Here is a 14,699-nt window from a genome sequence, read left to right as displayed (position 1 = left end):
TAAGGAATCACTGATGCATTTCCATTCTCTCTCTCTTTTTCTAATAACACTGTACCAGATTTGGCTGTGCGCCGTTCTTCATACCTTTTTATAGCTTAGTTGCATCCCAGTAATTAGCAAAAAAAATACGGTCCTTTACAGAGTCCTCACTGATCACCTCCCATACACAGAAAGACCACAAAGTCCGGTCTCCTCCTACATAGGTCACTCCAGAAGCAGAAAGTGACACAAGCAAGGGACGCAACATCACAGCACTAAATGGTAACCCTTGCAACGTCACACATTAATCCTTTATTAGGCAAACACATATTTAACCTTGTAGCACATGCCTACAGGATGACCATCTGGAGTTGTCCTTACACTACAATCCATATACACAGAAGTACAATGAGACTATGACCAGTTTCTTCCATAGCGTCTCTTACTTACTTGTGTCGATGAGTAGAGACATTTTTTCCTGTTCACTTTTCATAATCATCCCAACCTCCTCCATGGACGGCTGATCACCCCCCACATACGTCTCTACTTCTTCCTCTTTAACCTCAGCTTTTATATTAATCCGTTCTTCACCCTAAACTCCCAAATAATAGAAAACATCTATTAAAGTCAACTCAAGGAAGATATAACAGACACAAATAATAGGTCATTCAGTATGCACCCTCCATTGGAGGATGCATGAGGGCATATGACTGAGCTTAAGACCCACAGAGGAAAGGAATGTATATACATTAAAAAGAAAAATAAATAAAAACGGGGGGGGGGGGGGAATGTAGGGCACTCAAAAGAGCTAGAAACGGGGATTGGGGGTGTGGGGAACAAAGGCAACACTTCAGATGTAGAAGTAAGCTTTAAAACAAACTACATAGAAAAATCATTTTATAGCTTAGAATACATATTTAGATTTACATGCCCAGTCCCACCTACCTGATCATAGTGAGGGATGGTGTTATCCTCTTCTATGGAATCCCGGGAATACAGAGGATGGGGAAATTTCTATTTCTAGTTGCTCAGTCCCACCTACCTGACGATGGTGAGGGATGCAGTAATCTTCTTGTGTGGAATCCCGGGAATAAAAGGGGATGGGGAAATTTCTATTTCTAGTTGCTCAGTCCCACCTACCTGATGATGATGAGGGATGGGGTGAACTTCCGGTGTGGAATCTCGGGAATACAGAGGACCACCATTCTCCATGAACTGCTGATCCCCAAACATATCTTCATTTTCCACTTTAACCTCAACTTTGAGGTCTTTCAGTTCTTCACCCTAAACCCCAAACGTGATAGAACAGATTTGTAAAAGGTAACAAGAGATGACACAGAAGAATATTATCTCAAAGCGTAGATTTTTACAATGTATTTGCTTTTTAGTTGCTCAGTTTTATCTACCTGATGATGGTGAGGGACTGTGTGATCTTCCTGTGTGGAATCCAGAGGACGAGGACATCTCTCTGGTGGGTTCCCATTACTGGATCCATCTGTAAGAAACACACACACTGACTGAATACATTGTTTCTATGTGTTTATCAGATGATGGGGGATCTAGATGGACCCTCCGTACTGCTCTCTCCTTTACAATAAAGTCTCCTCTTACCCAGTGATGTGAGGGGCGTCTGATCCTCCATCTTCATTTCATCCTCCATTTCACCTGGAACTTCCTGTTTCAGACCATACATCACTTCCTGTTTCTATGTTGTATCATTTCCTGTCTGCACCTGACATCACTTCCTCTCCAGCTGTGGTATCACTTCCAGGGTCTGTACAATCACACTCTTCCTGTCTTTGTGTTCCACTCAATGTAATAGGAAAAATCTCCACCTTTAGAGTAATTTGATTAAATGGGAAGTCCAACGTAATTACCAGACTGAATATACAAGCACAGTACGAACTGCTTTTAACATACAAAAATTCATCTACTAATAAATTTAAAAAGAAATGGCAAATTTGGTTAAACAATCCAAGAGCTTCTGCTTACCTAAAGAAATGTGATATCTAAATCTCCATTATAGTTCAGATCAATTGGTAATAATGTCCCATCCCTAATAAACTTTAGTACACGGCAACCAAATACGCTTACAGATAGTTCCCATTGGGGGTAGGCAGATTGGGTATGCTGTGTTTTATTTAATCATTTTTTTATATATATATTTTAATTGTTTTTATCATTTAACTGTTACCCTGTAATCCTGTAATTCTCGTAATTTTCTTCATTTTCCTAACTGTTGTTACATGTACCAAGCAATGAGTCAGAAGTAACAATTAATTGTAAATGTTATTGTTGAAATTGTTAAATTAAAAATTATAAAAAAAAAAAAAATGGGGAGTCTCGTCTATTTTCACTATGTGAATATTATAACACTGCAAAGGTTAAAAAAAATTAAAAAGGTTGTAAACACCGGAAGACAAAAAAAAATAATAAAAAAAAAAAACGGCCTAATGATCCAGCATGCATCAAATACTAGCTCATTATGAAATACCTTAGATCAAAGCCTTTCTCAGCTCACCCCTGAGACAGCTGACATCTTCCCTGATGTTTCTTCGCAGGCTTCGGCGGTATGAGTGGCCGGAGCCGTGATGACATCACTCCCGCGCGCATTACGTCACAGGCTCTGAAGGTCCAGCATGGTAAGCCAGACTTTCAGAGCGCATGTGCCGATGACGATGATCTAAGATAGAGTCTAAGATCTGTCCGGACTCTGGACAGATAGACTCCACTCCTACTGATGAAGTCAATGCTGAACACTTCGACGTAACGCGTATAGGGGGTGAAGCCTGTCGGTCACACGTCACATCCTCTTTGTTGTGTATGAGGAACAGTGAGACAGCTCGTACTGCTGAAGTGATGACATTTGTAAGTGTATTTCATTTGAATAAACAGTCTATGCACCTTATCAGAGAGCATTAGATCCTGTTTTATTTTTCTCATGCCTGGTGTGGACCATGAATAATCCGGTGCTGGCCCTGGAAATATCTGCTCATCTCCAAGTGTAGATCTGTCCATCGATCCATTAACCCTAAAAGGGAACTGCTGTATCTGACCCATTGGTGACTCTTGGGTCAGATGGGAAGGTGAGAGGCTTTAACACTTGGTGTTGGTGGATCAAGGAGCACGCTTGTCATTTGAGTTTTCACTGAGGTGTTGAATACCTGAGTTATTTTTGGATCTTATTATCTTTTGGACACTTGGACTTTTTTTGCACTATATGTATTTATATATATTTTTATTCTTATTACCAAATTATTCACATGTACCTATATAATAACTTTTGAGGACATATTCTGGGATGTTATATTTATTTATATTTCACTCTTTATTTTTGTGTCTTAGGTATATCACTTATATTTATCTGGCGAAACACATTTTGTTCACTATATTAGCGCACCCGCTGCCAAACAAAGACTGCTTGACAGGGAAAATGGTTAAACACCCTAACTATCTATACTAAATATAACATTTTTACACATATACATAAATGGGTCATGGACAACCTCTACAGAGGCATGAAGACTCCTTGCAGGCCTGCAAAGAAAAACACAAGCATATAGCAACTATATATTCCATATACTTTCAGTGAGAATGTCCTCTCAACAGAGGCAACCTTCTCACCTGAACAATCTCTATCACTAGCATTCATGTAGAGATAGCTAATACATCCAGCCCCCTAAGGACAACTCTTGACTCGTCGTCCTGTTGTGTTCCTGTAATAGACAAACAGAACCTACCATTCTAACTAAACTTACTCTGTACTTGTTCCATTCGGGAACCACATGACTAGCATAAGGCAAAGTCCCTTTCAATTACCAGGGAGCTGACTCTTTCCTATTCTAGCCAGACCCACAAGTTAGGATGAAGAGGTATGGCGTCTGTCCGACTGATGCTCGCAGTGTCCTTTTCTCTGCAGCATCGAGGCAACCCATCTTCTCCTGGCGGCCTGCTGTCATTGCTAGAGCCTAATGCCCCATACACACGTGCAGATTATCTGCAGACTTTTGTCTGCAGACTTAAGTTTTCTATGTAGTGCAAGGGCCTGCCGGATTGCATACAAATTGAAAGTGTTTAGGTTTGACCTCATATTATATGGTTTTGGTAAGTCTGCAGACAAAAGTCTGCAGATAATCTGCACGTGTGTATGGGGCATTGGCAATAGCTGGCCTATTTGTGAGTGTCTGTAAGAACTCCTCAAGGGAGCCCTTTCTCTCTGGCACCCTCTTCTCTGAAGAGACATTACATGGGCCCAAAGGAATCTTTGCAAAGTGCCCTTAATGAAGTATCTTCGTAAAGTGTCCCTTCTCAGTATTGCTTTACCCATGGCCCAAAGGATCTTCACTAAGTGTCTTTGTGAACTAGGGGTTTACCCCCTCTAGGTAGCAGCCCCTGGCTTTACCAGGAGAAGTCCTCTGTGGCAGAAGTTCTTTTCTCCCAGGTAATGAAACAATAGCTGTTTCAGTGATCCCCTCCTTCATTTGCAAGGAAGGGGATTTGGGGAAAGGGCCTTTAGCCCTAACAGCAACATATCAATGGTGGTAATTCTTTGGACACAACAGCCCCTTTGTAACATGCAGCACTTTGAACAGCCAAGAACTTGGTGTACATTAGTAGTAATGGTCAGGATAAGGTATATAAACCATCTTGCCTTCAGGACTCAAAATGCTGATGGAATAAGCTTGGCCTTTTCTGTTTGGACAGTTGACGTCTACTCGATCAATATAGGTCGCCACAGCTGAGGCCTGAACGGGTTCCGATGCGGTTTGGGAACATAGCAAAAGTCCCAGACAGCTGCTTCACAGCAAGCCTCCCTCTTGCTTTCAATTTCCTCCATTATTTCCGGTGGAGCATATGGATAATCGTATCCGTATTCCATAGCCACCTTCCTCTGAATGAGCCTTTGAAAACGGGAGAACCTGGGAAGTTTCTTCTCTCAGGTGGGGCATACGGGGTCTCCACTTTAGAGATCAGCTTGGAATAGGAGTTATTCTGTGCTCAGGCCAGAGCATAAGGAGTGGGGTGGGATAAGTCTGGGGCCCTTGTGGCATAGGCCTCACAGAACCTGAGATTCTTGCACACCTCATGCGAACGACCACTGCCTCTGTCTCTTCACTAAGTGAACTGAAACTTGGAGGACTTCTTCCCTCAGTTCCCCAGTCCCACATCTGATCCCCATTCACCGATTCCCTCTTCCAGGGATCCAAATCAGCACTCAAAACTTGGTGACCCCACATCAAATATCCCTGCCTCCTCCTCACTGGACGACCTCAGCTTCTGGGTCCATTGAAGCCCCTCTGCCTCTTTAAGAGCTGGACTTCCTGTTGCTGGGACTGCAATCAATGCACCCTGTGGCCGCTGCCCAGCCTTCACAACATGTGTGCATTGAACCTCTGAAATGTGGGTCTCCCTGATTTGGCAGATGGTTTTGCAGGTTTCCACCCTTGGTCCGGGCCCCAGCGGTGTTCTCGGCACGCCCTGTTCTCTTCCAAAAGGAATAGCCACTACAGGTGTTAGCAGTTCAGAAGTGGTCCCTGCGTCACATTTTACATATAATCTTCTGGGCTGACAATCACTTTGCTCCAACCTCAGCAACATGTTACGGCAGTGCCCACACTGGCCTCACGCTCGCAGCCACACGGATATATTCAGGCACCTGTCACATACCTGTCCAAGATGCCCCATGCCTCCTTTGCTGCACAACACCAGACTTCCTTTGGGCATCAATTGGACTTGTGTGTCCAACAGGGTCGGATTCTGAGTCTTAGTACACTCTGCAGGCTCTCCGCCAACACGTGAGATAGCCTCTGTGCTTTGGCTCACCACAGCATTCGCCATTTTGCTACTCCACACGTCTCCTCCTCAGCTACACCCGATAGCAGAAGTGAGTTCTCAGTTCCCTTTCTCAGTTGGGACTGGCCGCCTGCAGGCGAAGACTTCGTCCATGTCCCCAAACTGGCTGACTCTCTGGCGGTGGATCCTTCTGCTAGGCAGATCTCTTTGGTGCGCTCTCTCCTGCGTGGTGCAGTTCGCTGCTGCCACAACACTGCTCAGGCTGCACGAATGGTACTGCAATGCAGATTATGTTCTCTGCCACAGAAACACATACATCTGCCTCTTCTGTCTGTACTTGAGCTCCGCTTACACTTTTCCGTTCACATGTCAACAGAACTCCCCCACTGCTGCTGGAAACTGAACTTGCATGGACTTCATAAAATGAATGTCTATGCAAGTCGCTCCAGGTCGCCCCGAAGTAGTACAGGACCCTTTTTCTAAGTCGGAGCGACTTGTGTCGCTCCTATTAGAACCGTTCCTGTACTAAACTATGGGACGCGACGGTGCGTGACTTGTCAGGCTGACCAAGTCGCCTGACATGTCGTACTAGTGTGAATGGAGACTAATACGTATGCCTTAGGCCACTGCCCAGCTCTCTGTGTTTGCCAATCCCCTGCCTATTATCCCAGAAAATGACCATTACTGACATCAAAGATTCATCTTCAGGATTCAAAGTTCAGTAACATTCACTGAATCAAATACATGTACATTCCCCTCAATCCCATTTATAATTATGACAAAACAAAAGAATAAAAAACAAACTGAAATTGATGCACAAATGTATAAAACACACACATTAATTTCATGAATACATTCATTTTTACAATGTTTATAAACGGTTACCAATATACGCAGAGCTCATTTATTTATTATCATTCATGTCCTTCCATAGTACACTTAGACATTTAACATCATTGTAAATTATTTTGGTATATTTACTTTATTTTGTGGATAATACATATTCTAATTTTTTATCAAAAAATATTGAAATGTCCTCTTTTCATCGGGGATTCCGCCATGTTTCCTGAAGGTGTTCAGTACATGGAGACCAGATCTGAGCGATTAGCATGGCCCACAGTGCTGGAGAATTCAATCACCGGAATATGCAGCTCTTATCAGAGCCAGGCTCTTCTGAAGTTTTACATTGAAATGTAGAAAAGTCCTCAGTGTGGCCCCTTGGCAGGGACATTCTTTTATCATCGGTGTCTACATCCCCACCACACATTGTTCCCTCAGCATTGTCCCCATCACTGAACACTCTCTGCACCCCTGTGTTGTATCTCTTTTCTCATTGCACCCCTGTGTTGTATCTCTTTTCTCATTGTCTGTATTACATTCCTTGGGAGTTTCTCCCATCCACACTGTGAGAGGAAGAACTGATGACATTTGTTACTGCTGGGACCATTGAGACACACTGGATCTGGATACAGGAATGAAGGACACTAGAAGGGGGTCTGGCTGCTAACATGTGGATGTGTTCCTCAAATAGTGAGGAACCTGCATGCTAGCCCTTTAAGACCTCCTTTGTGATTTACTGCAGTACCGGAGGAAGCAGGAGACTGGACACAGAGGGAAGGACTGGGAGCATCAGCATCATCCACACTACATTCTCCGACAGCTCTCCTCTACCATCTACACTACATTCTCCGACAGCTCTCCCTCCACCATCCACACTACATTCTCCGACAACTCACCTCCCATCATCCACACTACATTCTCCGACAGCTCTCCTCTCATCATCCACACTACATTCTCCGACAGCTCTCCTCTACCATCTACACTACATTCTCCGACAGCTCTCCTCCACCATCCACACTACATTCTCCGACAGCTCACCTCCCATCATCCACACTACATTCTCTGACAGCTCTCCTCTACCATCTACACTACATTCTCCGACAGCTCTCCCTCCACCATCCACACTACATTCTCCGACAACTCACCTCCCATCATCCACACTACATTCTCCGACAGCTCTCCTCCACCATCCACACTACATTCTACGACAGCTCTCCTCTACCATCTACACTACATTCTCCGACAGCTCTCCTCCACCATCCACACTACATTCTCCGACAGCTCTCCTCCATCATTCACGATACATTCCCTGACAGCTCTCCTCCACCCTCCACACTACATTCTACGACAGCTCTCCTCCACCATCTACACTACATTCTCCGACAGCTCTCCTCCACCATCTACACTACATTCTCCGACAGCTCTCCTCCATCATTCACAATACATTCTCCAACAGCTCTCCTCCACCATCTACACTACATTCTCTGACAGCTCTCCTCCACCATCTACACTACATTCTCCAACAGCTCTCCTCCCACCATCCACACTACATTCTCCAACAGCTCTCCTCCACCATCCACACTACATTCTCCGACAGCTCTCCTCCACCATCCACACTACATTGTTCGACAGCTCTCCTCCATCATTCACAATACATTCTCCGACAGCTCTCCTCCCACCATCCACATTACATTCTCCGACAGCTCTCCTCCCCCATTCGCACTACATTCTCCGACAGCTCTCACAGTATTTACACTACACAGATTTTTCTGGTGTTTAACAAGGTCTCCTTTACGAATTAAACATTTCCCGCACTCTGAACATGAATAAGGACCCTCACCTTTGTGAATTCTCTGATGTTGAACAAGGTTTCCTTTAAAAATAAAAGATTTTCCGCACTCTGAACATAAATTGGGATGCTCAGCTGTGTGAATTCTCTGATGGATGCTCACCTGTGTGAATTCTCTGATGGATGCTCACCTGTGTGAATTCTCTGATGTTCAACAAAGTCTCCTTTCTGAGTGAAAGATTTCCCGCACTCTGAACATGAGTAAGGACGCTCACCCGTGTGAATTCTCTGATGTTTCACAAGGTCTCCTTTATGAGTGAAAGATTTCCCACACTGTGAACATGAGTAAGGACGCTCACCTGTGTGAATTCTCTGATGTTCAACCAGGTATCTTTGATGATTGAAAGATTTCCCACACTCCGAACATGAAAAAGGACGCTCGCCCGTGTGAATTCTCTGATGGATAACAAGATGATCATTCCTGAGGAAAGATTTCCCGCACTCCGAACATGAATAAGGACGCTCACCTGTGTGAATTCTCTGATGTTTAACAAGGTATCCTTTATGAGTAAAAGATTTCCCGCACTCCGAACATGAATAAGGACGCTCATCTGTGTGAATTCTCTGATGTTTAACAAGGTCTCCCTTATGAGTGAAAGATTTCCCACACTGAGAACATGAATAAGGATGCTCACCCGTGTGAATTCTCTCATGTTTATCAAGGTATCTTTTATGAGTAAAAGATTTCCCGCACTCTGAACATGAAAAAGGACGCTCACCGGTGTGTATTCTCTGATGGGCAACAAGATGATCATTTCTGAGGAAAGCTTTCCCGCACTCTGAACACGAATAAGGACGCTCACCCATGTGACATCTTTGGTGATGAACAAGGTTTCTTTTCTGAGTGAAAGATTTCCCGCACTCTAAACATAAGAATAGATTCTCACCTTTGTGAACCCCTTCACGAGGTAAGGAAGTTTTCATAGGATTAGAAGGATCTGTTGGTCTATCTGCAGTGTGAGATCCTAAATGGATATTTGCAATCATAGTATGTGATTGGTGAGAAGATTCCCCCTGATCAGAGGGATCCATTGATGTCTCCGGACAGGAAGGTCTGTGATGGATATTTTGTGTATTTGAATTTCCTCCCGGAGGATCCTGTGTGATGACATTATCTTCTGACTTACAATAATATGACAATATAGGATGTCTCTCCGAGGAATTCCTGGCATAACATCCATCTGATAGAAAGAAGTAAAAAAAAAAGAAAACGTCAGTTGGTCACAAATAACTGGAGTTTTAGCTCCTCCTCCCTGTCAGTGGAATAAGTGGAAATACTGAGCTCCGTGCTCCATGAAATTGAATAAATAGAAAAAATATGCAATCACGTGAAATGGAAAAATTGGATTTTTCACTTACCGTAAAATCCATTTCTCTGCGTTCATTGATGGACACAGCTCCTTAGGATTCTTGACCATTGGGTTATACTGCCTCCTACAGGAGTAGGACACTGGGCAGAAAAAAGAGCTTGACCACGCCTATGGGCAGTCCCAGGTGGTAAACTCCCCCTCTCTGCTATAGGTCCTCAGTTTTGTGGGCAGAAAAAAGAAATTGACTACGTCTATGGACAGTCCCAGGTGGTATACTCCCTCACTCTGCTATAGGTCCTAAGTTTTGTTATAAGCAGTGTCAGAAGTATTACAACTCCACAGAGGGGTGGGTGCTGTGTACGTCAATGAATGCAGAGAAATGGATTTTACGGCAAGTCAAAAATCACATTATCTCTTTCGTTCATTGGCGGACTTAGCTCCTTAGGATTCTTGACCGTTGGGACGTCCCAAAGCAGTGCAAAAACATGAGGGGTGGGACAACAAACAAAATCCTAAGGCTAAAACGGTAGCCAACCAGGTAACAGGAGCTCAACAAAAAAACTACTAGAGCCCAACCTGAACAGTACACCCCAAAGAGGGAATAGACCCTCTATACAGCAGCCTGCAAAACCTTGCAGCCAAAAGGAACCATCCGCAGATGCCAACATGTCCACTTTTTAGAAATTAGTGAAAGTGTGCACCGACGACCAAGTGGCCGCCTTGCAATTCTGCGCCACTTACACCTGATGACGGAAGGCCCAAGAAGCACTAAGCGCCCGAGTAGAGTGCGCCGCTACAGGGAAAGGAGGAACCTGACCCCTGATCGAATAGGCCGTCTGTTGATCGATCTGAAAATGGTTGCAGAACCCTTTTTTTGGCCCATCTGTGAGCACAATGAATCTGACTTCCGAAAAGACTCCATAGCTGCCAGGTACACCCAAATCGCCCGAACCACATCCAGGGCGTGGACGGCAAATTCCTTAGGATGTTTGGACCCAGGACAAAGGGAAGCCAACACAAGGTCTTCATTCAAATGGAAATCAGAGACTTCTTTAGGAAGGAAAGACAGACATGGGTGAAGAACCATCTTATCTTTGTGGACCACCAAGTAAGGAGTACGACAAGATAACGCCGTCAGTTCCGACACCCTGCATTCAGGTGATGGCCACCAAAAAGGCCACCTTCTGGGACAGCGTAAGCAGGGGAATCTCCTGAATATTTTCAAAAGGAGGCTTCTGGAGAACTGAAAGCACCAAGTTCAGATCCCATGGCGGTAGAGGAGACCGCACCGGTGAAGTCAGATGTCGAACCCCATGAATGAAAAAGGTACACACCAGGGAGTACGTGGCCAGGAGTCGTTGAAAGAAGACCGCCAAGGCTGACACCTGGCCCTTGACGGTACTCAAGGCCAATTTCTGCTCAACCCCCCATTTAAGGAAGGTCAAGACCGGAGCCACCAAAAAAGAGCGAATGTGAACACCAAATCGACTCACACCACGAAATATATGCATTCCATGTATGACGGTGGATGTTCCTAGAGGTAGATTTCCTAGCCTTCAGCAGTGTCGGAATCACTGACCCAGGTAAACCTCTATCCTTCAGCACCTTGTTTTCAACAGCAAAGCCGTCAAAGCCACCGACTGTAAAGCAGGATTGAAGACTGGCCCGTGGGACAGGGGATCCTCCCTGAGAGGCAGTCTGCAAAGGATGTCGGTGACCAGCTGCACCAGGTCAGCGTACTAAGACCAGCGAGGCCAGATCAGGGCCACTAGAATGACGGGAATCACTTCTGCCTGGATTCTGCGCAAGAGCATCAGCAGAAGCATGAGAGGAGGCAAAGCATAGATCAGATGATATTGGCCCCACGGGCCAACAAAGCGTCTGTGGCGGCCACCAGAAGATCACGTGACCTTGCCACAAACCTCAGAACTTTTCTGTCAAGTCAGGATGCCAACAGATCCACTTAGGGGGTGCCCCACCAGAGACATATCTGATAAAACACATCCAGATGAAGGGACCACCCCCCGTGGTCCAACGCCTGGAGGAAAGCTGTGACTCAGGCCGAGACCTGGTCGTTGCGACCTCGCAAAGGCGTTTAACTCGCAGGTCAGCCCCCAGTGGGGCTATGTCGTGGCTGACCTAGCACAGAGCTGTGGTTTGCGCACGCTGGCTGGCCAGACTTGGGAAACCACTGGATCTAGATTACCATGCCCATTGCCCTGTCCGACAGTTAATTGTAGATCTTGCAGGAAAAAAAGAAAAAAAGCAAAAGAAAAAAATGCCAGGATCAGAGATCCCAATAGGGAACTAGATCCTTACTCCTGACTAGGCAGAAAAAAAAATGAGGACCTATAGCAGAGAGGGAGTATACCACCTGGGACTGCCTATAGGCGTAGTCAAGTTATTTTTTCTGCTTAGTGTCCTACTCCTGTAGGGGGCAGTATAACCAAATGGTCAAGAATCATAAGGAGCTGTGTCCATCAATGAACGGAACAGAAATACAATCAGCATGTGTCCAGTGAAAATTTACACGTGCAGATCAATACTCTAGATGAGTTAACTCCAGTGCACCACCACTAAGAGACAAGAGCCTCTTACTAGAATTACATGACCTCTACCAACTGAAGTCATACACACTTACAGGTACTGAAAATGTCCAAAACATGGAGATAGCCAGCTTGGCATGGATCACAAGCCAGCACAAGGCAAAGGTGGGAACCACTAAACTTACTTCAGGAGGCCTTGCATACTGTGGTTCTAGGCATGGTCTGTAGGAGGACCTATAGCAGAGAGGTAGTGAACCACCTGGGATTGCCCATAGGCGTAGTCAAGTTGGCGCTCTCCATAATTTTTTTTATAGCTTAGTTGCATCCCAGTAAATAGCATCAAAAATACAAACCTTGGAACCCATCCTAAGGGGAAACCCTACCATTCAGTTCAGTTCATATCTTTACAGCGCCCTCACTGATCGCCTCCCATACATGGACAGACCACGAGGTCCGGTCTTCTCCTACATATATCACTACATAAGCAGGAAGTGACACATGCGTGGGAAGGCACATCACAGCACCATCTGTTAACCCTTCAAACACCACACATTAACCCTTTATTAGGCAAACACACATTTAACCTTTTAGCACCAGCCTACAGGACGATGTGAAGAGCTGATGAACATTTACCAGTTGTCCTTACACTACAATCCTTATACACAGACGTAAAATGAGACTGTGACCTGCTTCTTCCATAGTGTCTGCTACTTACCTGTGTCGATAAGTTGAGACATTTCTTCCTGTTCACTTTTCATAGTCATCCCAACCTCCTCCGTGGATGGCTGATCACCCCCCACATACATCTCTACTTCTTCCTCTTTAATCTCAACTTTTATAGTAATCCGTTCTTCACTCTAAACCCCAAAATAATAGAAAAAAAATATTTAAGGCAACTCAAGGCAGATATAACAGACACAGATGACACGTCATTCAGTATGCACCCTCCATTGGAAGAACACAAGAGGAAAGAGGACCGACGAGGGCATGTGACTGAGCTTAAGACCCACAGAGGAAAGGAATGTGTATTAGATAAAAACAGGGGGGATGAAAAATGTAGGGCAATCAAAAGAGCTAGAAACGGGGATTGGGGAAGGGGGGCTAAGGCAGCACTTTAGATGTAGAAGCAAGCTTTAAAACAGAATACTACATAGAAATTTCATTGTATAGCTTAGAATACATATTTAGATCTACATGCCCAGTCCCACCTACCTGATCATAGTGAGGGATGGTGTGATCCATCTGTATGGAATCCCAGGAATACAGGGTATGCGGAAATTTCTAGTTCTAGTTGCTCAGTCTGACCTACCTGATGATGGTGAGGGATGGTGTGATCCTCCTGTGTGAAATCCCGGTAATACAGAGGACCGCCCTCCTCCATAAACTGCTGATCCCCAAACAACTCTTCATTTTCCACTTTAACCTCAACTTTGATGTCTTTCAGTTCTTCACTCTAAACCCCAAATATGATAGAACGGATTTGTAAAAGGAAGCAAGAAATGATATAGAAGAATATTATCTCAAAGTGTAGCATTCTAAAAACTTATTTGAGTTCTAGTTGCTCAGTTCCATCTACCTGATGATGGTGAGGGATGGTGTGATCTTCCTGTGTGGAATCCCGGGAATACAGAGGACGGGGACATCTCTCTGGTGGGTTACCATTACTGGATCCATCTGTAGGAAACACACACACTGACTGAATACATTGTTTCTATGTGTTTATCATAGGGCTGCACGATATTGGAAAAAAAGTACATTGCAATATTTTTTTTTTTCAACGATATATATATTGCGATATTGAGAGGAAATCATGGATGTATTGCAGCAGCCCAGCCTTCTTCTGATTGTAATAGCAGATTGCACCACACAGCCAGGGCAGGCCAGGGGTAATGTTATTGTAGGGATTGACAGTGACAGTCAGTGTGGATTAGGCACAGTCGGGACTCAGTGGTGGCAGGAGGTAGAAGAACACAGCCTGACAAGACATCCCTCCAGTCCTACACGTACTGACTCGACTCTTCACTCTGAACTGTTACAATACAAGCTTGTTTCCAGTTCTTCAGTGTGCTGAGAGCCACTGATTGGTTACAGGGAGGAGCTGAGCTCCTCACTCTAGGATCATATTACCATCAGCTGGAGAACTAGGCTAGCTGCTGGCAGGCAAACTGAACATGTGGGACGGATGTCGGCTCTGTTCTGCTACAACCACTGTGAGTCATCCCGACTTCTTCCTGCCTAATGCCTCTGCCTTACGTCGTATCTTCGGCGATGTGAATATCTCCCAGGCCCACAGCACGATAGTCGATATCACATCGACTATCGTTCAGCCCTAGTTTATCAGATGATGGGGGATCTATGTGGACCCTACGTACCGCTCTCTCC

At 44.8% G+C, this 14,699-nt stretch overlaps 4 protein-coding genes across 4 annotated transcripts in view; all 4 read right to left on the bottom strand.

Annotated features, from left to right (window-relative positions):
- LOC309564419 (uncharacterized protein) overlaps positions 1 to 14,699 on the bottom strand; it is a gene marked incomplete at its 3' end in the record, with an annotated part of 909,898 nt that overhangs the window by 719,869 nt on the left and 175,330 nt on the right.
- The window catches only part of LOC309562617 (uncharacterized protein), a 150,734-nt gene that overhangs the window by 84,252 nt on the left and 51,783 nt on the right, over positions 1 to 14,699 (bottom strand). The window contains exon 6 of the mRNA XM_082266870.1: positions 430 to 571. Coding sequence (XP_082122996.1) covers positions 430 to 571 — 142 coding nt within the window. The remainder of the gene's footprint in view (positions 1 to 429; positions 572 to 14,699) is intronic.
- LOC309562790 (uncharacterized protein) overlaps positions 1 to 14,699 on the bottom strand; it is an 86,574-nt gene that overhangs the window by 48,385 nt on the left and 23,490 nt on the right. The gene's annotated exons all lie outside the window — the stretch shown is intronic.
- The window catches only part of LOC309563475 (uncharacterized protein), a gene marked incomplete at its 3' end in the record, with an annotated part of 76,094 nt that continues 66,197 nt past the window's right edge, over positions 4,803 to 14,699 (bottom strand). The window contains exons 2-6 of the mRNA XM_082267868.1: positions 13,627 to 13,770; positions 13,033 to 13,174; positions 8,593 to 9,642; positions 8,358 to 8,536; positions 4,803 to 4,940 (exon numbers count right to left, since the gene is read on the bottom strand). Coding sequence (XP_082123994.1) covers positions 4,803 to 4,940; positions 8,358 to 8,536; positions 8,593 to 9,642; positions 13,033 to 13,174; positions 13,627 to 13,698 — 1,581 coding nt within the window. The 5' untranslated portion in view covers positions 13,699 to 13,770. The remainder of the gene's footprint in view (positions 4,941 to 8,357; positions 8,537 to 8,592; positions 9,643 to 13,032; positions 13,175 to 13,626; positions 13,771 to 14,699) is intronic.

Source organism: Pelophylax lessonae (assembly GCF_965119305.1).
Source record: "Pelophylax lessonae genome assembly, chromosome: 9".
Taxonomy (NCBI): domain Eukaryota; kingdom Metazoa; phylum Chordata; class Amphibia; order Anura; family Ranidae; genus Pelophylax; species Pelophylax lessonae.
This window is presented reverse-complemented; position numbering and strand designations above follow the sequence as displayed.